The sequence below is a fragment of the Euprymna scolopes genome, chromosome 17 (assembly GCF_053919585.1).
Source record: "Euprymna scolopes isolate OS-2025 chromosome 17, ASM5391958v1, whole genome shotgun sequence".
Classification (NCBI taxonomy): domain Eukaryota; kingdom Metazoa; phylum Mollusca; class Cephalopoda; order Sepiida; family Sepiolidae; genus Euprymna; species Euprymna scolopes.
In genome coordinates this window covers 116,650,005-116,674,125 of record NC_136498.1, presented here as the reverse complement: position 1 = coordinate 116,674,125, position 24,121 = coordinate 116,650,005, and the positions used below count along the sequence as shown (strand labels likewise).

Sequence of the window (24,121 nt, the reverse complement as noted above, 5' to 3'; positions counted from 1 at the left end):
TATATATATTTATATATATATATATAAATATATATATATACATAGACGCGCGCGCGCACACACACACACACACACACACACATACACACAAACATACACACACACATATATCATCATCATCGGTGGTCACTCGTGTCCGAGTAAGACTGTCCTCCGTTGTGGCTTCTGTGGGTCCTCAGGTGAGCATAGAGCCCAATCCTAGACCCAATTTTTCTTGTGCAATTTGGGCAGATAAAGGTAGTGGTGGTGGGGTGGAGTTGGGTGTGTCTGGTTGATAATTTGTCCTTTCTGTGCTTGCGTTTATCCTCAGCAGCTTGATTTAGGTCACTGCTATAAAGCGCAGCACCTTCGTGGACAGCGCTCCTCTATGCCAACCTGCTCCCAGCTACGTCCTCCCATGTCTCAAGGTCCGTGTGAAACCGCTTAAGATTTACTTTGATGTTGTCCTTATACCTCATCTTTCCCTCAACAAGCTGAGAGTAGAAAATCTGTTTTGGGAGGCGGAGATCTGGCATTCGGACAACATGACCAGGCCATCTGAGCTGGCGTTGAGCAACAGTAGCGGTGATAGTAGGAATGTCAGCCTCACTCAGGACGCTGGTGTTGGTGAGTCGGTCCTTCCAACTGATTCTGAGGATTTTTCGGAGGCATCTTTGGTGGTACGTCTCCAGGGTTTTTACATGCCTCCTGTATGTGGTCCAGGTCTCCGATCCATAGAGAAGAGTGGGCAGCAAGACAGCTTTGTATACCATGATTTTGGTCTTTGCCAGAAGGTCACGGTTCTCAAATACTCTCTTCCTTAGCCTTGAGAAAGCCCCACTGGCACAGCTGAGACGGTGTTGTATTTCATCATCTATGTTGGCTTTTGATAATAGGATGCTGCCTAGGTATGGGAAGTGGTCCACATCTTCCAGTCTAGCGTTGTCGATGGAGATGTTTGGGGGTGAGACTGGAGTACTGTTTGGTGGTGATTGATGGAGGATTTGAGTTTTTTTTATATTAATTGTTAGTCCTAGCTGTTTGTACGCCCTCGTGAAGGCAATCAGTGTACACTGTAGGTCCTCTTCTGAGAGGGCTACAAGGGCGTTATCGTCTGCATACTGTAGCTCCATAATGGATATGGTGTTCGTTCAACCTTTGGCCCTAAATCTGTTGATGTTAAAAAGTCGCCCGTCAGTTCTGTACATAATCCGAACTCCACGAGGAAGATGTTTGTCCGTGAGATGGAGGATAGCAGTAATGAAGATGGAGAACAGGGTTGGGGCAATGACACATCCCTGTTTCACTCCCGTGTCAACCCTGAAGGGCTCTGTTTCATCTCCACTACTATTGAGGACTGTAGCTGACATATTGTCATGTAGCAGTCTCAGTACCCGAATGTACTTCTCTGGGCATCCAAACCTTGCAAGAACCAGCCAAAGGGCTTGACGGTTCATAGAGTCAAAGGCTTTAGTAAGGTCTATAAAAGCCATGTATAATGGTAAATTTTGCTCCCTGCACTTTTCTTGGAGTTGACGAGCAGTGAAGATCATGTCCATCATGCCTCTATTTGGTCGAAAGCCACTTTGGGACTCGGGAAGGATGGTTTCTGCAAGGGGTGTAAGTCTGTTGGCCAAAACCCGAGCTAGGGCTTTCCCTGTGGTAGAGAGGAGAGAAATGCCCCGGTAGTTCCCACAGTTTGCCTTGTCTCCCTTCTTAAAGATGGAGACAACTAGGGCATCTCTAAGTTGTGCAGGGATTTTCTCTTGTTCTCATATTTTGAGAAGCAGGGCATGGATGTGTCTGAGAAGATCAGGTCCGCCTTTCTTCAGGATTTCTGCTGGGATGCCGTCAGAACCAGCCGCCTTGTTGTTTTTCATCTTCCTAATTGCATCCCGCACCTCTTCCAGACTGGGTGGTTCTCCCATGCTCTCAATTATGGGATGTTGAGGAAGTTTTTCAAGGGCCTCCATCTCTGGAGTGGTGTCCCTGTTCAGAAGATCCTCGTAATGCTCTTTTCATCTATTTGTTATTTCTCCCTTTCCTTTCAGCAGCGTGAGCCCATCCTTAGACTGAAGGGGGGTCAGAGAACGGTAGCTGGGGCCGTATACCACTTTTGTGGCTTCAAAGAATCGTCTGGTGTCCCCAGAGTCAGCAAACTGCTGGATCTCCTGAGCCTTCTTCATCCATCAGAGGTTCTTCAGCTTCCTGACTGTCGATTGGACAGCCGCTTTAGCCTTGGCATGGGCAGCTCTTTTAACCTTGCAATTGATGTTATTCTGCCAGGTGATAAACGTTTGCCTCTTGATGTCTATAAGCTGTTGGATTTCGGTATCGTTTTCATCGTACCAATCCTGATGTTTCCGCTTTTTCTGCCCTAGGATGCTTATACTGGAGTCCATGATGGCAGAGGACAGCTTGTCCCAGTGCTCTTCAGCATCATGCATATACTGCTTGGGCAGGTCCGCACTAAGAGCCGCCTGGAGGTGTTGTTGGTAGGTGATATCGCCCAGCTGCTCGATGTTGAGCTTTGGTCGGCTCTGTCTTTTTTGCATCCTTTGCTTCCGCATTAAATGGATAGACATGATGGAGCGAATAAGACGGTGGTCGATCCAACAATTGTCTATACTGGTCATTGCCCTGGTGTTCAGCACGTCACAGCGGTCTTTGGCACGGACAATGACATAGTCAATGAGGTGCCTGATTTTACTTCGAGGGTGCATCCATGATGTTTTGAATGCGGTTTTTGTCGGAAAAGTGTGCTCGTGATGATCAGGTTATGTTCTGAGCACTTTGTCAGTAGGAGTGTACCATTTGAGTTAATGTTCCCAACCCCCTCTCTTCCAAGCGTTCCTCTCCAGTGCTGATGTTCTCGTCCCACTCTGGCATTGAAGTCACAAAGTAGGATTATCTTGTCCCCCTTGGGAGCCCCGGATAAAATGGTGTCAAGGTCAGCATAAAAGGTCTCCTTTATTTCATCATGTGCATCAAGCGTTGGAGCATACGCACTAATCACAGTGGCCATTTGGCTGCCCGCAAGCATCAGGCGCATGGTCATTAGGCGTTCGTTGATGCCAACAGGGGGCTCATTGAGGTGGCGGATAAGGCTGTTCTTTATAGCAAAGCCCGCGCCATGGATACGTGGCTCTTCTGCAGGCCTTCCTTTCCAAAAGAAGGTGTACCCGCCTTTCTCCTCCCTCAGCTGCCCGTCGTCAGCCAGTCGGGTTTCAGAGAGCGCAGCTATGTCAATCTGGAACCTCCTTAGCTCTCTTGAGATAATGGCAGTTCTTCTTTCGGGTCGATGACTTGTTTTGTTGTCCATGAGGGTCCTCACATTCCAGGTTCGAAAATATAGGCGTAGGTTTTCTTTCTTTTTCCGACCGTGTGGTGGTGATCCCTCTGGATGCGGTAGTCCAGACGGCTTTTTTTTTGAGGCAGGCTATTTTTAGGGGTACCTTTTCTAACCCCTCTCCCCTACTGGGGTGAGCGAGTGGATCCTAAACATGGCTGCTCAGTCATGGATGCAGCTGCCGAAAAACTCTTTCTGCCTCGGTCTGTGAGGTTAGCGACTGAATCTGGCACCCACCGCCTATGTGCCAGGTTGCAGCTAGGAGCTGCCAGACTACACTATCCTGCTCCTGTCACTACTTCCTGGTCGCCACAGGACTTTTTCTATCTGGGAATTAAGGGAGAGCTCTCTCTGCCTCAATCCGGGAGCTTTATGACTAAAACTGTCACAAGACTTTTCCATCCATGATGTAGAGTAGGACGTGTTCCCTTTTGGGAGAACGCCTGCGCGTGATGTCTTTTAACGTGGGGAGACTGATGCGCCTGCAGCCATCACACGGCCTTTTGGCAGAGAAGGGTCTGATTCCAATGGCATGGAGAACCACGACGACTGGAGACTCTCTTCTGTTGCAGCCTTCATCCGCCTTCAGTGCCGTTGTGTCATTATTGTCATCATCCGCCGCATCAGCCGTTGAGGTCTTTTGGATCACTCTTTGTCTGGAACCTCCCCTTCAACCTTACCGCCATGGGTGGCCCTACCAGGAGCCTAGGCTCCGGACGGCATCGCTCTCAGGTTCATCAGAACACACAAGGTTCTCCACCACGACAAGCTGGCGATCCAGGGAGAACTCATATATATATATATATATATATATATATATATATATATATATATATATATATATATATATATATATATAGCTTTTTATTCGTAACTATCAAAAAACGTCTGATTAATTCTTCATAAAAAATAAGACATGTGAAAAGATAAATATTTTTATTTATTATATGCATTTATATTAGTACTAAAATAGGTGACCGTTATGAAATTTCATGTGCTGCATGTGCTCTCCGCTTATCTCAGCATTGTTTCTCCTCAGTCTTGGACCTTTCCTTGCCACTGGATTCAAGCAGTGCCGATTCAAGAGAGGTGTGGTTGGAGATTGCAGGACTCTTCTCTCGTAATCATACGCGCAGCTACCTTACATGGGGTGTCCATTGTCTTTTGAAACTGAACAGAGTCTGTTTCGATGGGTATTAGTGAAATAAATGCAGTAGATCTGAGTCAATTCGAATACAGCACGTCATATCCACAAAACCCTTTGTCCGGTTTTTGAGGTGAGGGCAGATATATATATATATATATATATATATATATATATATATATATATATATATATATATATATATATATATATAGAGAGAGAGAGAGAGAGAGAGAGAGAGAGAGAGAGAGAGAGAGAGAGGGGGAGAAAGAAAGAAAGAGAAAGAAAGAGAGAGATACCGTTGTTCATCCCTACTTACCTATGTACCAATATACGTAAAATATTATTATAATGTTGATGAAAACTAATAACTTGAAACTTGAAAGATTGTATAAACTTATTGTTTATTTTTTTATGTTTAAAATGATTCCAATTTCAAACATTTGCTTTCCTACATCTGATACATGTGCTGCATGACTCGAAACAGGGTGACCCCAAAAACAACCCTAACTCTAACCATAACCATAACCATAACTACGAAATAGTGAATAGAATATACAATCCTTTCTGGAATCTAATCATATTTGCATATTTACATAAACTTCAGGCTATGCTGTACCAAGTTTTAGCTATTAATGTCCAACATCCTTTATTTCATTGCAATTCAGTGTATTATATTGTCGTGTATATAACTGTGTGTAACGAGTTTATATGTTTACGTGTCTGTCTAATGTGTGTGCATAAGTATTTATAACTGTATATTTGTTATCGTCTCTGTGATCGTCTAGTGGTGCGTGTATATACGTGTCAGTATAAAGTTCGTTGTATACATTTATAGTTGGATAGCAGAATGGCTGTAAAACATTTCAAACAGTTTCTGACGCGACAATAACATGAAGACAGTTCTTTAATGAGACACATAACTTTGTCTGCGGGGACACCAGCAGAACGAACACATACCTTGTTTAGTTCTTTTTCTTCTCTCCGAAAGAAAACGCCATGACGTGAATTATAGTTTTTCATATGAGTCATTTGGATCCCTTACTGAATTATGGAATGTTTATTAAAGTTCACATTTTGTTATTATTGCGCCCTATAGGTTCCTCTGGTCGTCTAGAGACCGTTTAACCTGATCTTCAATTCCGTGACTAAAACTCTCTGACTAAAACTCTAAACTGGTCTACGTGTATAAATCAAACTCTTCCTTTGTTTAGTTCTCTGACGTCACTAATCAGGTCAATCTTATTGTCATTCTAAATTAAGTTTTGTTTTGCTAAAGCCTACCATTCCAATTTTCATTATATAAATAAAACCCTGCAACATTTTATTGATTTATATATCTACCCGGCTTAAATATTTACGATAATAAATTTCACAACCCAAAATCTAATTGTTTTATTTTTTCGACCATTTCTTTTTCTCTAATGGATATTTATTTCAATAGCGATCGACAATCGCAGCGGTGGCCGGAAGTCCAAAATATAATAAATGATCCATGTTTCAAATGTGCGCCGCTGCGTTGATCAACTATAAGCGTTATCTCGTTTGTGTTTAAAAGTGTTGAGCAGCTTTGATTAAACGAAAGCGGAATTGCGAGAAATGGAATGATGTAAAAACGCTCCAAAGAGAACAAGAAATGGAAGTGTAGCATCTGAAGAACAGATGGTATTTATTTGCTCCCCCACTGAGCAAATTAGGCACAAGGCCGTTTTTAATGTGAGGTAAAAACCAGCTCCCCTAAAAGTAGGCAAAAAGGGGGCACTCTGGTTACCAAAAATAATAATTGTCCCAGTATAGAGGGTTTCCCCTCAATTGACTGGTACAAATTATCTTAAGTGCAGCATCTCCCGGAACAGATGGTATTTATTTGCTCCCCCACTGAGCAAATTAGGCACAAGGCCGTTTTTAATGTGAGGTAAAAACCAGCTCCCCTAAAAGTAGACAAAAAGGGGTCACTCTGGTTACCAAAAATAATAATTGTCCCAGTATAGAGGGTTTCCCCTCCATTGACTGGTACAAATTATCTTAAGTGCAGCATCTGCCGGAACAGATGGTATTTATTTGCTCCCCCACCGAGCAAATTAGGCACAAGACCAATTTTTAATGTGAGGAGTGAAGGGAGGGGGAAGGGAAAAAGGGGACCAGCTCCCGAGAGGTGGGAAATGGGAGCTGGTTAATGGTCAGGCATGTGGGGTTGCCCCCACATCCGGTCTTTGCTAGTCATAGCCAGTCATAGCTTGCAGCATCTGCCGGAACAGATGGTATTTATTTGCTCCCCACCTAGCAAATTAGGCACAAGGCCGATTTTTAATGTGAGGAGTGAAGGGAGGGGGAAGGGAAAAAGGGGACCAGCTCCCGAGAGGTGGGAAATGGGAGCTGGTTAATGGTCAGGCATGTGGGGTTGCCCCCACATCTGGTCTTTGCTAGTCATAGCTTGCAGCATCTGCCGGAACAGATACTACACTTTGATCTTGGCCAAAAGGCCAAGAAAGAATGAGAAATGGAATGATGTAAAAACGCTCCAAATGTCCAAATAGCTTGTTGAAATCGCCGTGCAGAGAATTCAGTCTCACCAGTATTTGTGATCTTGAATGGACTTTCCACTTACTGGATATTTATCCCGTCCCCTAGTTTTCATTTATAAGTTATTGAAATATAATATTTATGGAAACAATCCTTGGACTATTCGCTACGGCTAATTTGCTTATTTCAGGAATAAATAGACTTACCCAATTAGTACAATTACAATTAAGCGTCGTGGCAGTCATTGGTGGCAGTTATGGCCACAGAATCGGAAGCCTACTTTCTGTAACATACTTTTATTAATACTCTTTTGTTAATTACGCTATTGCTTTTGTCTTCATTATTACCGATGTAAAAATATGAATAAATCCGGGTTCGTCTTTACAAGAATATGATTCGTTTGTTAAGCAATAAATACCGACTGGTAGAGCAGCCTGGACAAGACGTTGACATATACGCCGAAAGCCTCACGCTAAGGATATACCAACTCCGACTACGAGCGTTCGTTCAGTAAGTGACTTACTAGATGATTATGTAACCAAGTCTACTCAGCTTTTTCGAACGAATATGACTCTTTCGCAGGACATATCAATTACTGATCCTTAAAGCACTATTCTTCAACTGATATAAGAATTTTTTTCTTTAGTCCTCATATTCCATGAGCTATGTTTCTGACAAAGAGGGAAGAATCTATTCCATCTAACACTTAACGTTGGCAAGTTTTTTGTTTTTGTTTTGTTTTTGTTTTTGTTTTTGTTTTTTTTTTTTTGTTTTTTTTTTTTACCTTGAAGTACTAATTTTAGCTCTTTATATCAAGTTGCCTCATGTCTTGTCTGGAGCGAATTCCATAAAAATAAAACTACACCGAAAATGAGGGAAGTGTTAAAAGAGGTGTGTGTCAGGGTTGCTGGTAATTTTCCCCGTCATACCCGTGTGTGGTGTAATCGCGGAGGCGGATATTTGCAGTATAACATTAAACCGTGACAAAAGAAAGACTGTCGGGCTTTGGTGAATTAGAACTTGGTGGACAAACCAGACGTAGGCTGAAGTTTATTTCTACCAAATAAATTTGTAGAAAGGATTGTGAATTTTATCAACCATTCCATGACTAGAATTTATTTAGCTAACTCTATAATTATCTCCCTTTATTTTGTGCTTGTTTAATATTATGTCACCTTCACAAATATCAACACCTTTTTATATATAACTTGCTTTAATTCTCAGGTCAAATGGTGTCTCTCCAAGAGGAAGGCCTCGTGCTCTACTTATGTTCTCCGTTACTGCGTTCCTTCCATGAACTGGAAATGAGCCCACTCTCCCTCTCTGATATTCCTTTGCATGACCCGACAAGAGACGGACTTTTTGAAACTAATTTAAACGGGTAAGACAACCGCCATCTTAATCGACATCAAAGCTTCTTTCTTAGAACTGCACGCCTGTGGAACTCTGTTCCGTCTGCCTGCTTCCCACCGGACTACAACTTGGATGTCTTCAAGTCCAATGTTAACAAATTCCTAATGAACCGCCCCCTTAAGTAAACACTTCATCAAATCTCCACACTAACGTAATGTACTTGCAATAACCCTTATCCCTGAGTGGCTTCCGGGCCTTGATAAGTGGTGATCACTGTGTAAAAAAAAAAAAAAATTTTAATACCTTATTCTTTATCAATATAACACGTATGAGAATGCTTAAGTACTGCCAAATTATGCTGTCTGAAGATACTGGCTTACTGACAAAAATATGCACCGAACATTTTTTACTTAGAAGGCCACCACTTATCAAGGCCTGGAGGAAACTCAAGGATAAGGGTTAAGTGTTAGGTAGGTGTGGACACAATATCAGTCAAGGTAGAAACTTGTGTAGGCTAAGGTTATATAAATAGACGACTCAGTATGAACTTATTCACATTACACTTGAAGACGACATGTTATAGTCAGTTGGGAAGCAGACAGACGGTATTATGTTCAACAGATGGACAGTTCTAAGGAAGAAGCTCTGCTCGTGGAATTTTCTTTGAGTTTTTGGGCACAGATAGGGCGCGGGGAAAGTTTTTGGCAGTTGTTTCAGCTAGGGGAGTATTTGTTGTCAATGTTTTCCGGGGAGGAACCATAGATTGGAGCTCAGCCGAACACCTACCATAAAAGTATCGACGGTTTTGTACCAAGGAAGGAAAGGGTACTTTTTGGGGATCCATCCTAGATGAACATTGGTGTTATTGTTTTTGTTGTTATTGTTGTTTAAATCAATCATGTTTTGCAAAATCAAAAACGAAGACAACACTTTTCTTTCTACAAAAAAATACATAAATAAATGCAGATGAAATTAGAGCTAGGACAACAGCATATTCTTTTCATTGTTTTGACTCTCGAGTGTGTATCTGTTGATATCTTATTGTGCTTTTATATAGAATAATGTAGTTCTCAGTTGATTAACTGTGTCGGATATATACCCGAGAGTCAAAAGAATGAAAAGAATATGCTGTTGTCATAGCCCTAGTTATAATATATCATTCTCTTCGATGTTGTAGTGAATATAGTTGCAGCTCCTTCAGCCTCTTCCAATAATTCATTTGGTCTACTCCACCTATTTTGCTGGGGAATGTTCTCTGGGGTGCTTCTATTTTGCAAATTTTTGCTACTTTTTGTGGAGACCACAGCTGATAGCAGTATTCCAGCTTTAGGAGGACAAGGGATTTCCATAGTGTTAGCATGCACTTCCTGTTCCTACTCCTGAAGGTTCTCAGCAGTAAATTAAATTTATGTTCAACGCAAGATAGGGTTAATAACACGCGGGTTAGCAGGCTGCATTAATGAAGACGACAAAGAAAACCTGTGGAGAGATATTCCAAAAGACGTAAGCCAGAAGTTCGGAAAAGGCAAAATGTCATGTAAGGCAAAATGTCATGTAAGGCAAAATGTCATGTAAGGCAAAATGTCATGTAAGGCAAAAGTTTAAAATTTGAAAACCGAAAAAAAAAAGGTAAAAGTAAAAAGCAAAAAGTTGTGATTGATAAATGTTTGCAATCGATCGAATCCTTTGCCTTTTTGGTTTTTGTTTTCATCTGAATGGGATCGTAAGAATGGACGGATGGACAGAACTAGCGAGACTTGTGTCCCGGGAAAATTCAGGAAATCAAAAATACCCACAATTCTAAGTTTTACTCTGTACACTGTAGCTGAAGCTGTGGTGGATGCGGGACTTGATCCTCTGTGTAGTCCTAGGTGTGTTTTTTATATAGCACATCCTTCATTGTGCTGGTGGGTTCTTTCTAGTAGTGTTATGTTTGGGACCCTTTCTTCCAAGATTTTCCATATGTAGATGATAATATATCGTTCACTTCGACGTTGTAGTGAATAAAGTTGCAGTTTCTTTAGTCTCTCCCAGTAATTCATTTGGTCTACTCCGCATATTTTGCTGGTGAAGGGATTTCCATAGTGTGAACATGCACTTCCTGATACTACTCATGAAGGTTCTCAGGAGCAATTTCACATGTTCTTTCCCGGGTTTCGACACGGTAAGAATATTTTGTTCTGTGGAACTGTCTACTACAAACAAGTCACCTCCCAGGACTTGTGTGTAACAGCGAACCATCTGAAACTGTTCTGAAACTCAAAATGGCTTACACTTCTAGAATGCGCCTTGTGGTACGCAGCTGGTGATCTTACTTGCCTCTGATAAGCTCTCTCTAATGATTAATTTTTGTGACCTGTCCGAGAGGAAGCTGTGTATCCATGTCCTAAGTTTTCCACAAATTCCGAGCGAATTTTATACAGGAGTATATCAATGTCTACTTTGTTGAAAGCGTTTGCGAAATCTACATAGATTACGTCTACGTTATCGCCATCTTGACTATCATGTAGGGTGTTCTCGTAGTTAGATGGTAGGTGTGACAATACGATATCATATTTTTCCCGTTTATTTTTTCGTACGTATTGATGATTGAAGAGGGCGAAATTAAGAAGTTGACAAGAGTGCAAAAGTTCAAAATATACGTAAGAAGATAGATAAAAACTGAACAAAGCTCGAGTATCAATTGTAAACTGGGAAAGGCGAATTCGCTTAGGTGCAAGCCGAGATGGGCGTTGAAATGTGACCTCTTAAAATTAGCCAATAGTTTTCTCTCTCTCTCTCTCTCTCTCTCTCTCTCTCTCTCTCTCTTTCTCTCTCTCTCTCTCTCTCTCTCTCTGTATTACATATATCTATAATATAAAGCTGAATGTGTGTGCGTGTATGTGTTTGTGTGTGTCTTCGCTCAATATATGTTACCGTGACATAAGTTGACATGTATTCGGTTGTTTTCTAACAGTATTTTGTCTAGTTTATTATTTATAATACCTTTTCCCAAACGTACCCTCTCCGAGAGAGAGTCGGCTGCCATTTTGAATTTTCCAATACATCGGTAAACACTGCATGTTTTTCGAGCTGAATAAACATGTTACACTGAATAAAAACACAAAAAATATATCCAGTTAGGTAGAAAAGTAACTTATCTTGCTTTTGATAACATTTATTTGTTCTATATTTGTTTTTTGACAACTTTTTCGAATCTATGTGTACAGTAATACAAACCCAAAAAATATCATTAAGTATGAAAAAATCGTTTACGGATTCCGTTGACTTTAATATAAATATACTATCTTTATTTCAGTGTTATTAATACTCGTATCTCGGGCAATGAATCGGACAGCAGAAGCTTACAAATTAGAGACTCCGATACGAACGACAACGATAAGTCAAGGGATAAAGAAACGGTGAAGTTCATCCCGGTTTTTCTTCCAAAAGGTTTGTCTAATGCCAACAACAGAAAAGATTTACCAACAGCAGGTAATAATCCATCGCTTCTTTATTAGCACGAAATATCGATTTATTTATCGGTACTTCTGTATAAACCGACCCGTCGTTTTCATGAAGTTTCTCGGGTGTGATCGACCGCTGACTGGAATAAGCAGAAACGGCCGATTGCAAAGCGTTAAACCGCTACAGGAAAATTATAATGATAAACAGGAAAAACATGGAGATACAATAAATAAAATTACAAACGTATTTAACTCAACCCTAACCTTAATTCTAAACCCTAACCTTAAACCCCAACCCTAACCTGTGTGATTAAAACTTTTTTTTTTCTTCCAATTTGTATATAAAAAAAAATAGCCTTCATAGATTCGTATTTGCTAAAAACAGACACCGCGTTCGTTAAAAATTGAGGAACGCTTGGCTGACTTTTTCCGGTTATTAACTGCCGAGCGAGCCCGAGCCAACTTCATGGAAATCGCGGTTCGGTAAATACAGAAGCACCTATTTTTCTCCCCATGAAATCGTTTCTTAATATAGGAAAAAAAAAAAGAAAAAAAAAGGCAATCCAAAAGGGCAATCTTTGTTACATAATCGTTTAAATGTTTAATTATTAAAAAATGAATCTTAGGTTTACTTTCGCTCCTCCTATTTTGTCATTTAGTTCTCACATTCCATAAGTGATGCTTCTGACAAAGAGGAAAGAATTGCTGTTTTCTAGGCCAGAATCCATTACGTCTAACATTTATCGTTGGCAAGTTTTGGGCCTTGAAATAGTATAATTTTAGCTCTTTACACAAAGTGGCTTCACGCCTTGTCTCGAGCGATTTCCATAAAAAAATTTATTTAACACCATACCTGAGGATGCGTGCGACGTACATGTTTCACTATTTTTATTTTCATAATTCACTCCAAAAAGTTGCCGCTGAGACGTAATAAGATACTGTGACTAGGTCGTAAAATACGCTTAAATATGATATTTATGCAAAGCTGGTGACGTTACCACCATACCAAAGTGACACGCATATGGACTGATAAAAAATAAACTAAGATGAATGTGCAAAATCTATAACGATTTTTGTTCAATTTTGACATATTTTGACCCTTAAAAACTATTTTAATGGCTAAAGACCTATAAAAGAACGGTCCATAAGAAATCCAATCATTTGAGGTCCCTAGCACCGCTCTGTGACTTTTAGTTTCGGTAGAGATACAGTTTGAAAAGTACGGACAGACAGACAGACAGACAGACAGGCGGACGGACGGACGAACAGACAAGAAGACAGTCAGACATTTAGCCTTTTATATATTAGACTAGCGGGAGGGGAAGCTTTGCCCGGTCGTAAATTACGCTTAAATATGATATTTTAATTGATACGGATTTCGTATATATTAATAGTGGAGGGGGGAGGGCGGCTTTGCCCGGTCGTAAAATACGCTTAAATATGACATTTAAATTTTTCCAGATTTCGTATATATTATTATAGAGTCGTGATTTCAAAAGTAAAGAAAAAAGTATTTGGGTGCCACCAGCTAGAATCGAAACCAAAAGCAAAACTGTAGCATTCAAAGCTGGTGACGTTACCACTGTATCAACGTGACACGTATATGAACTGATAAAGGCATAAATAAATAAAACAATGAACTAAGATGAATATACAAAATGTTTAACGATTTTTCAATTTTAACCAATTTTTGACCCCATGAAAATTATTTTAATGGCTAAAGACCCATAAAATAATGGCCCATAAAAATCCAATCATTTGAGGCCCCTAGCGCCGCTCTGCGACTTTTAGTTTCGGAAGAGATAAAATTTGAAAATATGGAGACAGACAGACAGAAAAATAGGCATATAGTCTTTTATATATTAGACTAGCGGGGACGCCCGGTTGTTAAATACGTTCAAATATGATATTTTTATTTGTCCAAATTTTGTATATACGAGGGGCGTGCAATAAGTAATGCCCCTGACCCACTTTCAGTTGTCTGATCTAGGTGAAATTTTGCATGTGCAATGCTTTATATCTCTACGGGTTATGTAGCAAATTTCAGCTCTGACCTAATTGTGGTTTCTGTTTTACAGGTGTTTGAACTGAGTCAGGTGAGAAATGGAGCCTGTTGAATGTCGAGCAGTGATCCGGTTTTTGTATTTGAAAGGGCGCACACCACAGGAGACTTTTGATGAAATGGAAGAAACTTACGGTGATAATTCCCCATCATATGACCTTGTAAAACGCTGGCATCGTGAATTCAAACATAACCGGAAGTCTGTGGAAACAGCTTCCAGACCTGGTCGCCCCCCCTTCTGCCATTGATGAGGCATCTGTCCGTCAAGTTGAGGCTGCCATTTTGGAAGATCGGCGCATTACTATTCGCCAAATAGCCCAAGATCTCAAGATTAGTACAGGGTCTGTGGAAACTATCATTCATGACCATTTGCATATGCATAATGGATTCCCAGGTTGCTCACACCATTCCGGAAGCCAGAACGTGTTGAGTGCTCGAGGATGAATTTGGAGATGTGCCAAGAAGATGAGTCAAAGTTTTTCAAAAGACTAATTACACAGGATGAAACCTGAGTCCATCACTATGATCCAGAGACCAAATCCCAGTCAATGCAGTGGAAGCACTTTGACTCACCACCTCCAAAGAAGGCAAGGGTGCAGCCCTCCGCTGGCAAGGTCATGCTCACAGTCTTCTGGGACCAGGACGGAGTAGTGATGAAAGATTTCCTGGCAAAGGGTACCACAATTACAGGAGCTTATTATGCTTCACTTTTGAGAAAATTAAGGGAAGCTATCAAACTCAAGAGACGGGGCAAGATCAGTAAAGGTACCCTCCTCCTGCAGGACAACGCTCCGGTCAACAACTCGCATGTCGCCAGATCAGAGGCACGGGCGTATGGTTATGAAATACTCCCCATCCTCCCTACTCTCCTGACCTTGCACCCTCTGACTTTCACCTCTTCCCAGCCATGAAGTTTTTTGTTTTTTTTTTAAAGGAAAACGTTTTCCAGATGATGCAGCCTTGATTTCTGAAGTCACGTCGTGGTTGGAGGACCAAACTGGGATGTTCTACAAAAACGGTCTCCAGAGCTGCATCAAACGATGGGAGAAATGCATAACTCTGGGTGGTTCCTATGTAGAGAAAGACATTTAACTGTGCCAAATTTCCTTGCTCTACTGCTATGGGAAGTGGGTCAGTGCACGCCCCTCGTATTATTATTATAGTGATTTCAAAAGTAAAAAAAAAAAAAGGATTTGAGTGTCATTAGCTGGAATCGAAACCGAAAGCAAAACTACAGTATTTAAAGCTGGTGACGTTACCACTGCCCCAACGTGACATGCAGATGAGCTGGTTAAAAATTAAAAATCAAAAATAAACTAAAATGAATGTGCAACAATTTTTTTCAATTTTGACCCCTTAAAACTATTTTAAACAGCTAAAGTCACATAAAAGAACGGTCCGTAAAAAATCCAATCATTTAAGGTCCCTAACGCCGCTCTGCGACTTTTAGTTTCGTATTTCAAAGTAACAATACAATCATATATCACAGTCAAATACGAAAAGAGAAATGCTGTATATGCTTGATAAATCAGGATCGATTGTGCGCAACAATAGAAGGCGGGAAAACACGCAAATGATTAGCAGAGAAGGTGAAGGGAGGCTACTCTTCGGAGATGAAAGCTTAGAGTTCAATTGACGCAAAACTGACAGATTTGTTTCCGTTCAACTGCATGCGGGCGGAATTCCTCCGTGGGTATAATTACCTCAAGTCACCCTATGTGATTCTTCCTCTTTGTATGTCGTATTGTACCTATTTACAATGTCTCCCCACGGGACACGGAGTTAGACACCAGGGTCGTTTTTTTTAATGTGGCAGAGAAGGAACAAAAATAAAAATTTCTCAGTCGTGAAGGATTTCTCCTCCACTGACAGAGAAGAAGAAATTGAAGTGCAGCATCTGAAAAACAGATACTACACTTTGATCTTGACCCGAAGGCCAGTTATTTATTTGCTCCCCCACCGAGCAAATTAGGCACAAGGCCGACTTTTAATGTGAGCAGTGAAGGGGAAATGGGGACCAACTTCCCGGGGAGTAGGGGAGCTGGATAGTGACAATTGGTATGAAGGGTTGCCCCTACATTGACCAAGGTCTTATATGTGGGGTTTCCCCCACATATGGTCTTTGCTTGCAGTATCTGCCGGAACAGATGGTATTTATTTGCTCCCCCACCGAGCAAATTAGGCACAAGGCCGATTTTTAATGTGAGGAGTGAAGGGAGGGGGAAGGGAAAAAGGGGACCAGCTCCCGAGAGGTGGAAAATGGGAGCTGGTTAAAGGTCAGGCATGTGGGGTTGCCCCCACATCTGGTCTTTGCTAGTCATAGCTAGTCATAGCTTGCAGCATCTGAAGAACAGATGGTATTTATTTGCTCCCCCACCGAGCAAATTAGGCACAAGGCCGATTTTTAATGTGAGGAGTGAAGGGAGGGGGAAGGGGAAAAGGGGACCAGCTCCCGAGAGGTGGGAAATGAGAGCTGGTTAAAGGTCAGGCATGTGGGGTTGCCCCCACATCTGGTCTTTGCTAGTCATAGCTAGTCATAGCTTGCAGCATCTGAAGAACAGATACTACACTTTGATCTTTGCCCGAAGGCCAAATTATGTTCGGCTGTTTATATGGATTGCAGGGAGGTATCGACGTCTTCCAACATACAGTGCTTGGTATTCCCAAATGGGTCACCTTTCTGATACCTTATCAAGTTCAACGTTGCTTAACTTCAGTGATCTAACCAGAACCGGTGTGTCAACGGGATTATGCTGAAATTTGGGTAATCTATATATTAATCCCGTTGTACCTTTAATGTAGCTACGTACGTCTGTCACAGTTTCCAGATTATATATTATTCGATAGGGAGATTTTTTTATCGGGGTGTGTGGACGGTGGTAGCATGATACAAACATTAAATTAGTATATAGAGACGCTAATTTAATGTCCGTAGTATATTGTCGCCTTCTGTTCTCCCTTTAAATAAATAAGATCTCCCGATCACCGGAGACTTAATGTAAAAAAACAAATGATGCAGCTTTTGGGCCGTAGTGAAACTAAAATATATCTTTTTGGTCTCTTTGCTAGAATCCAAAGATAGTATCTGTTCCGTCTAAAGATGGTTTAATGATATTGTGGAGTTTCCGTCGCGCCGGACGTCCATACAATTGAAATATGTTACAGACTCCTATAAGGATATTGGAAGAAACCGTAATAACCAGATATATTCTGACACTACATTAACCAGATTACTTAAATAAATACTTTTACAGTTTTAACAAAAGGGCTACAATAATATTGCAAGGTCTCCATTCACCTTGAACGTCCACAGAATGCCCAGTAGTAATATATTACATATTAAAGATGCCGCTGTGAAATTTCCACAGGTCCCGCTAGTATTAATTAATTTATACTTAATAGCTATTGTTAAAACTTCATTTTATCTGTGAGGTTATAAAAAATACGGCATAATTCACGTTGACACACCGATTCCCGTTAGATCACCGAAGTTAAGCAACGTTGAGCCTGGTCACTACTAAAATGGGTGACCAATTTGGGAATTCCATGTTATGTATATATTTTCCGTTTATCTCGATATTGTTTCCAGTCGGCTATCACTTCTCCTTGTCACTGGATTCAAGCAGTGCCGAATTAGGAGAGGTGTGGTTGAGGATTGCGCAACCCTTGCCGCACAGTTACACGCGTTATTCCAAGACGCCAGTCTTTTCAAACTGCTGTTTCAACAAACTGTTACAACAGTCTTGTTGTTTCAACAAACTGTTCAAAACTGTTGTTTTTTTTAGATACTCCTGCCTCCATTAAGTCTCAAGAGACAATGGATATTCCCTTACAAGGGTGAATGCAGAATAGAGGCAGGAGTATCTAAAAAAAAAAAAAACGATATCGATCAGAACAACCTCCAGGCTCTTTCTAAATCGAAGAGAGCCATCACAGCCACAAATCAGTAGTGAAACAAAGACTAGTAGATATTCATGGCCGATACTTCGTGGAAAAGTTTGTACGAAATATGGTTGCATCGTAAAAGCTTTTCCATGGGTGACATTTTCACGGTATCACCGTATACAATATTTGTAACAGAGCGCGTATGAGCGACTGGGAAAATATCTGCAGCAGCTATAAGATAGCTGGATTGCCAAGATATTAATAGCAGTTGCCAAAAAAAACACATATGCAAATGAACAATAATAGCAATTGACAATAGCACTGACTTGTTTTCAACTGCTATTATTAGTAATTTGCTATTATCATTTTTTTCTAGCAAATTGCTCGGCTTAATTTTTTTTCAAACGAGTATTTTGCGACATGTCAACCCGGTTTTAGCTATGTAAAGTCGAAAATAATAGTCATTGAAAACGAGTCATTGTATAGGTTTAATTGAACACAAGTTGCGTTTGATTCATATCTGTGAGAAGAATTGCTTGCATGAGAAGAAAAAGAAAAAAAGGGCCCTACGTGGTCAAAGAGGAACAAAGTGATCGTCGAAGAAGATTGACGTGTTAAGTCGAGGACGAGAAATGGCTGAAAGAAAAACGCGTGCTAGATGAGATGGACGTATGGCCCCATAGTAGCGGCGAGAGACTTTTAAGCTGGTGTCGAGATGGCAGGGTTTTGTTAATCTCATGACAGACGAAATGAATAATTAGAAAAAACAAGAAGCAGTTATCGTTTGGAAAATAAATAAATGCCTTTTACTAAAACAGAAAGAAAAGTCGAGTCAGATTTATTTATTTTTGTTTGTCTGTTTCTTTTTAACGGTATCAGGCGGTGTGGGGGCCCGAGAGAGGTTTGAACTGTAACGAATACGGTTCAAGCGTGATGGACACGTTACATATTTATTTTATCTATATATCTATAAAGGTGAAAGTGTCTGTGTGTGTGTGTGTGCGTGTGTGTGTGTGCGTGTGTGTGTGTGTGTGTGTGTGTGTGTGTGTGTGTGTGTGTGTGTGTGTGTACATTTCCATACGTAATAACTCTGTCAATTTTTAGTCTACAGACTCCAAATTTGATATACAGGGTACTGAGATTGGGAAAAATCTATGTGACCGGATTTCGGCCAGAAATTTGGCTGTTAAGAGGTCAAAGTTCAACGATTTGACTTTTGAGAACTCTACCAAACTCCTTCGACTATTTTGCGTCTAAACACTTGAAATTTTAGATATAGGTCTCATGGACATGGATCTAACTTAATAACTTGATTTGAGTCCTAAGCAATAAATGTTAAGGGGTCATAATAGGGGTCAAAGTTAAAAAAATTGACCGCTTTTTTTTTTTGCTCAACATACACCTCCAAATACCCGGGCAACGCCGGGCTGAAATGCTAGTATCCAATAAAATAAAAGTATGAAAGCAGGTTTATTTTGTTTTTTTAACAGCTTACAACCACAATACGACGGTGTTATTTTGTGATATAGTCAATTTCGCCTCAATGACGAAGATGTGTACTCCAGCCGACATTGTGGAATTGATTAATGGACTTTATCAAGGATTTAACGAGGCCACTGACAAGTATGATACGTTTCGGGTGAGTAGAAACAAATATTACGAGGGACGTTTCAAAAGTAATGGCTCCTATTTTTATTGTCCGAATGAATCGCAAGTTGAATTGTTATGATAACTAAACTTATGCATTCATGATCTAAAAGTTTCATCTCTCTGTTTCAGATATTGACGTTGTGCGACTCTAAGAAAGCAACCCGTGTCATGGACTTGCGTCAGAAGCAGACGTGTGCCATTGAATTCCTCCATGTCGAAAAAATTGAACCAATCTACATTTACTGGCGCCTGTTGAATGTTTACGAAACCAATGCAGTTGATGTTAGCACAGTTAGGAGATAGCTTCGTTGATTTAAGGTGACGACAGGGTGTGAATGACCGAGCGCTCTGGACTTTTACGATCAGAGCATTGTTCATCGCTGGCAAAAGGTGCATTGAGAATCGTTGTGATTGTAGAAAAAGAAATTCTGGAGCACAAACGGTCGCTCATTTTAATGGTACTACTTCCGTCTTCATAGCTTTTCAACGTTTTAGTTTTTGAGTTAGAAAATAGGAGACCTTACATTTGGAATGATCCTCGTATAATCAAATCCTGCCTTTTTCACCAATTGTTTTCAATCATCTCATAGTATTGTTCTTCATCAATAAATAATCTCATTAATCCTTATCCTCGAGTGGCTTTTGGGCTTTGATAATTGGTGAATCATTAGTATAATAACAAAACAAATGTTTGTTGAAAAATAAAGTCAAGTTGCAATCCCGAGTCTTTTAGAAAGGTTGATACAAATTCCCTTCCTCCTCCGTAAAACCAGACAGTTTTCCAATTCATCTGCAGGTACTCCTTTGTATTCGTAAATAACGGCCAATGATAACCACACCCGGATGAGATGTGTAAAGTTATACCTGTGGCGGCAAAACTATTTTGTAAGTGAGCCGAAAAACTGCCAATATTTTTCGAACAACATTTTTATATTAGATACAAAATTATGTACGAGGTCCGAGCAAAAAGTTATGCCGATTAAAAATTTCACCTTAAAAAAAAAACAAAACAAAAAAAAAGACAACTGTTTCTCTTTTTGAAAATCTTTATTCATAAAAGTAGCGACATTTACTATCTCAATGAGCTTCTAAACGTCTCGCTTGTAAAATTCTTTAGGTTTTGATGTAAAATATGAACCTATTTCGTGTTCAATCTCCTCTCATTATGTTAACCTAAGGCCACTTAAATAGTTTTGTAATCATTGAAATAAGTGATAATCTAGTGGAACTAGGTCAGGAGAATATGGAGGATGGGGAAATATTTCCTAACCAAGTTCTCCTAAAAGATCTTCGGTCACTAGTGCTGTGTGTGATCGAGCATTATCGTGATTGAAGATGCCTCCCTTTTGTTGAGTAAAGAAGGTTGTTTTCAGGGCAACTTTAGTGAAAATATTACAGAAACTGTGAATAAGGTTTTATTAATCCGAAAGAATATATACATTAATCATGGTGATGTTTTTAACTAATAACAATGTGCATAAATAATTTACAATGCATCTTCTACAATAATCTGATACCTCTATAAAATTATATTCGTGCTAGCAGGAAGATCCGACGTTGCCTAGGATTGAATGAGAATCAACAAATGTTCCACTTTTCCATACTTTTATTGTCATCGAAATCCATGAAATTGCCCATTTTTCAATTAAATCGATTGATTGCCTGCTCTGGAGCCACTTCAGTGCACCAGGACAGAACGTCACATATCCTCCCTAAATAATTACGGTGTAGCACAATAAGCGTGGACTATGAAATAATAGATCCGGTGAGGACTGGGGTAGTGAAAGTAAAAAATAATTAGTGGGTAAGTTGCCCTGCTTCTACGCCTAAGGATGTCGTAAGTGGTACGGTGAATCGAAGCGGAGAAATTGTAGCAATTTGCAGATTGTAATTAAGTCGAATGATTATTAGCGAAAAACATGCATGAAATATATGTAGGTAACGTTGCCATCTTGGATTAATGTCTGGCACAAGTGTTCTTTTGCTATGGTGTTTTATTATAGACAGGAATTATAGTTTCCATTTCATTCATACAGAGATATCGTAGAGAAAGACGGTCAATTTTATCACAGATATGAGTCAAAGGCAACTTGTGTTCAATTATACCTATACAATGTCTCGTTTTCAATTGCTATTATTTTCGACTTTACATAATTAAAACAGGTTTGACATGTCGCAAAATACTCATTTGAAAAAATGAAGCTGATAAAATTCAAAGTACGGCACAATCACGTTGACACATCGGTTCTCGACAGATCACGGAAGTTAAGCAACGTTGAGCCTGGTCAGTACCAGATGGGTGACCATTTGGGAAGGTTAGGCGCTGTATGTACCCTCTGGGGAGGTTGGACGTGGAGCCAATACCATTATCCCGAAAAAAGAACTTGATACAAAAGCATCTACGAAGTTGTGGATGGCCTATGCCCCTCCAAGAGCTCAAGGCTATGTGATGGGTGGATGGAACAAATTAAAATGAGACATTTTAGATCGTATTTCAATGATCGCAGAGATAGTCATGCGTTTGAATTTCTTTCTTCATTTGTATATTAAACTGCACTTGATTGTTTTGTTAACAGATACTATCTCTATTTGGTATATCGTCACTTGTATTAATTAACCACGTTTTTAATCCTTCAATTTATGTGGGGAAATATTAGTATGTTTATAAATAGGGATGATACTCTAAAACACATGGAACTTTATTACAAAATACAATGCAATTATAAATAAGAACAGTAGATTTCATTATGTCACATAGACTTAATGCAATTTGTTATGTAACAAGTGGCAAGTGCTCTGCTGAGCTCCAATCTATGGCCCCCCTCGCTAAACTTTCACAAGAAACACCCGTCTAGCAGAAAACACTATCACTAACCCCCCCACCACTCTTTATCTGCGCCTTAACTTAAACGTAGATTCCATGAGCAAAGCTTCTATGGAATTGTCTTCCGTTTTCCCGCTTTCCAGCCGACTACAATATGGTTGTCTTCAAGTCTAACGTAAACAAGTTTTTGATGAGCCGTTCCATATAAGTTAACAAATTTACCGAATTTCCATTACTAACGATTACTATATTGCCCGATTTCTACTGTACACTATTTAACTCTTATCCTCGCGTGGCCTCTTGGCCTTGATAAGTGGTGATGCCTATGTAAAAAAAAAAAAAAAAAAACGGAAACAGGTGTTTGAATGAAAAATTTGGAGTGACACCTAATGCTAGTCCCAAAACGGAAGTCCACGAAACCACTTTCTGTACTTTCGGACAACACTTCCAAAGAAGACTTGTCAAAAGCACCATCCCCAATAGTGGGATCTCGGGGCGCATACTGTATCTAGGTGTAACGGAACAATTTTTCTATCTATCTATCTATCTATCTATCTATCTATCTATCTATCTATTATGCTGGCGTAAAAGTTCTTGTGTGATTTTTAATTTGAATTTCAAATGATATATTTTCAAATAAGTTTTCGTTATAATACCTTTACTTTGCATATCATTTTAAAAAGCGTTTGCCGGCGAAACCACTACTGCGCAGAAGTACTGTGAACAAGTGGATGAAATGCATCAGTAACTTTGAAAACAATACTCAACATTAGTCAACAGAAAAGGCCCAATTCTCCTCCACGCCAATGCCCAACGGCACGTTGCTAAACCGACCCTACTGAAGTTGAACGAATTGGACTACGAGACTCTACCTCATCCGCCAGACTCTCCAAACCTCTCATCTACCGACTACCATTTTTCAAACATTTCGACAACTTTCTGCGTGAGAGACGCTTCAAAAACCTAAGCGATATCAAAAACGCCTTCAGCGACTTCATCGCCACCAGAACGCAAGATTTTTACGTTACTAGCATAAATAAACTTGTTTTGCGTTGACAAAAATGTGTTGATCGTGATGATGCTTATTTCGATCAATAAATTTTTGTTTGAGCCGAGATATGTTCATTTGAATTTAAATGTTAAAAACCGCAAGAATTTTCTTGTTAACCTGATCTCCCCCCCTCTCTCTCTCTCTCTCTCTCTCTCTCTCTCTCTCTCTCTCTCTCTTGTGCGCGCCCGGAAGTAACTCGTCTCTGATTTTTTCATTGATTGTTCCTCTCATTTCAATAGACATTTTTTATAACAACAACGTTTGAATAATTTTGTCAAAAGAATCAAGAACCTGTGCTTCTGACAAAGGGTATTTAATAGTTTATACATACATTAGTAAGTTAAGATGCAACACATTATGCAAGTTATTAATATAATGTTTTTTTTTTTACTATAATAGTGGTTTAAATGCATTACGAAATAATGAAAATCCGTATTGATCACTTATCCCTTAACACACGCTCTGCCTACAGTTACTGTCAAGAGCTGACTCAGAATTATTAGTGAATTATCTCCCTTGGACTACATCCAAGTTATCTCTCCTGTATCGTAATCTGCCGATAGATTTCAATCTTCTATCCAGAGAGTAAAAAAGACTTGTTCTACGCACGTGCGAAATCCAGAATGAATCTTTCTCTCTTTTTTCTGCCTTGAAAGGTTCAACAAGTTACCTATTTTGTCATGACATTCAATAATCCTGGTTTCAGACTCGCTTTCATCTGGTCGCAGTCAGACGACTCCAAGAACAGCTCACATGGCCTTTCAATTCTAGCAACCGTATCGTCTTCCAGAATAGCATCAGCTTAATTAGTCATATTCACTTCTACATCACACGCATTTCTCTATCTCTATCCAA

General features: G+C 40.0%; 1 protein-coding gene and 1 pseudogene across 1 annotated transcript in view; one reads left to right on the top strand and one right to left on the bottom strand.

The window, feature by feature from the left end:
- The window catches only part of LOC145296917 (guanylate cyclase soluble subunit beta-2-like), a 120,646-nt gene that overhangs the window by 79,955 nt on the left and 16,570 nt on the right, over positions 1–24,121 (top strand). Inside the window, exons 7-9 of the mRNA XM_080143081.1 lie at positions 8,220–8,376; positions 11,647–11,822; positions 19,232–19,380. Of these exons, the coding sequence (XP_079999207.1) occupies positions 8,220–8,376; positions 11,647–11,822; positions 19,232–19,380 (482 nt within the window). The remainder of the gene's footprint in view (positions 1–8,219; positions 8,377–11,646; positions 11,823–19,231; positions 19,381–24,121) is intronic.
- LOC145297227 (U2 spliceosomal RNA) lies at positions 6,814–6,967 on the bottom strand (annotated as a pseudogene).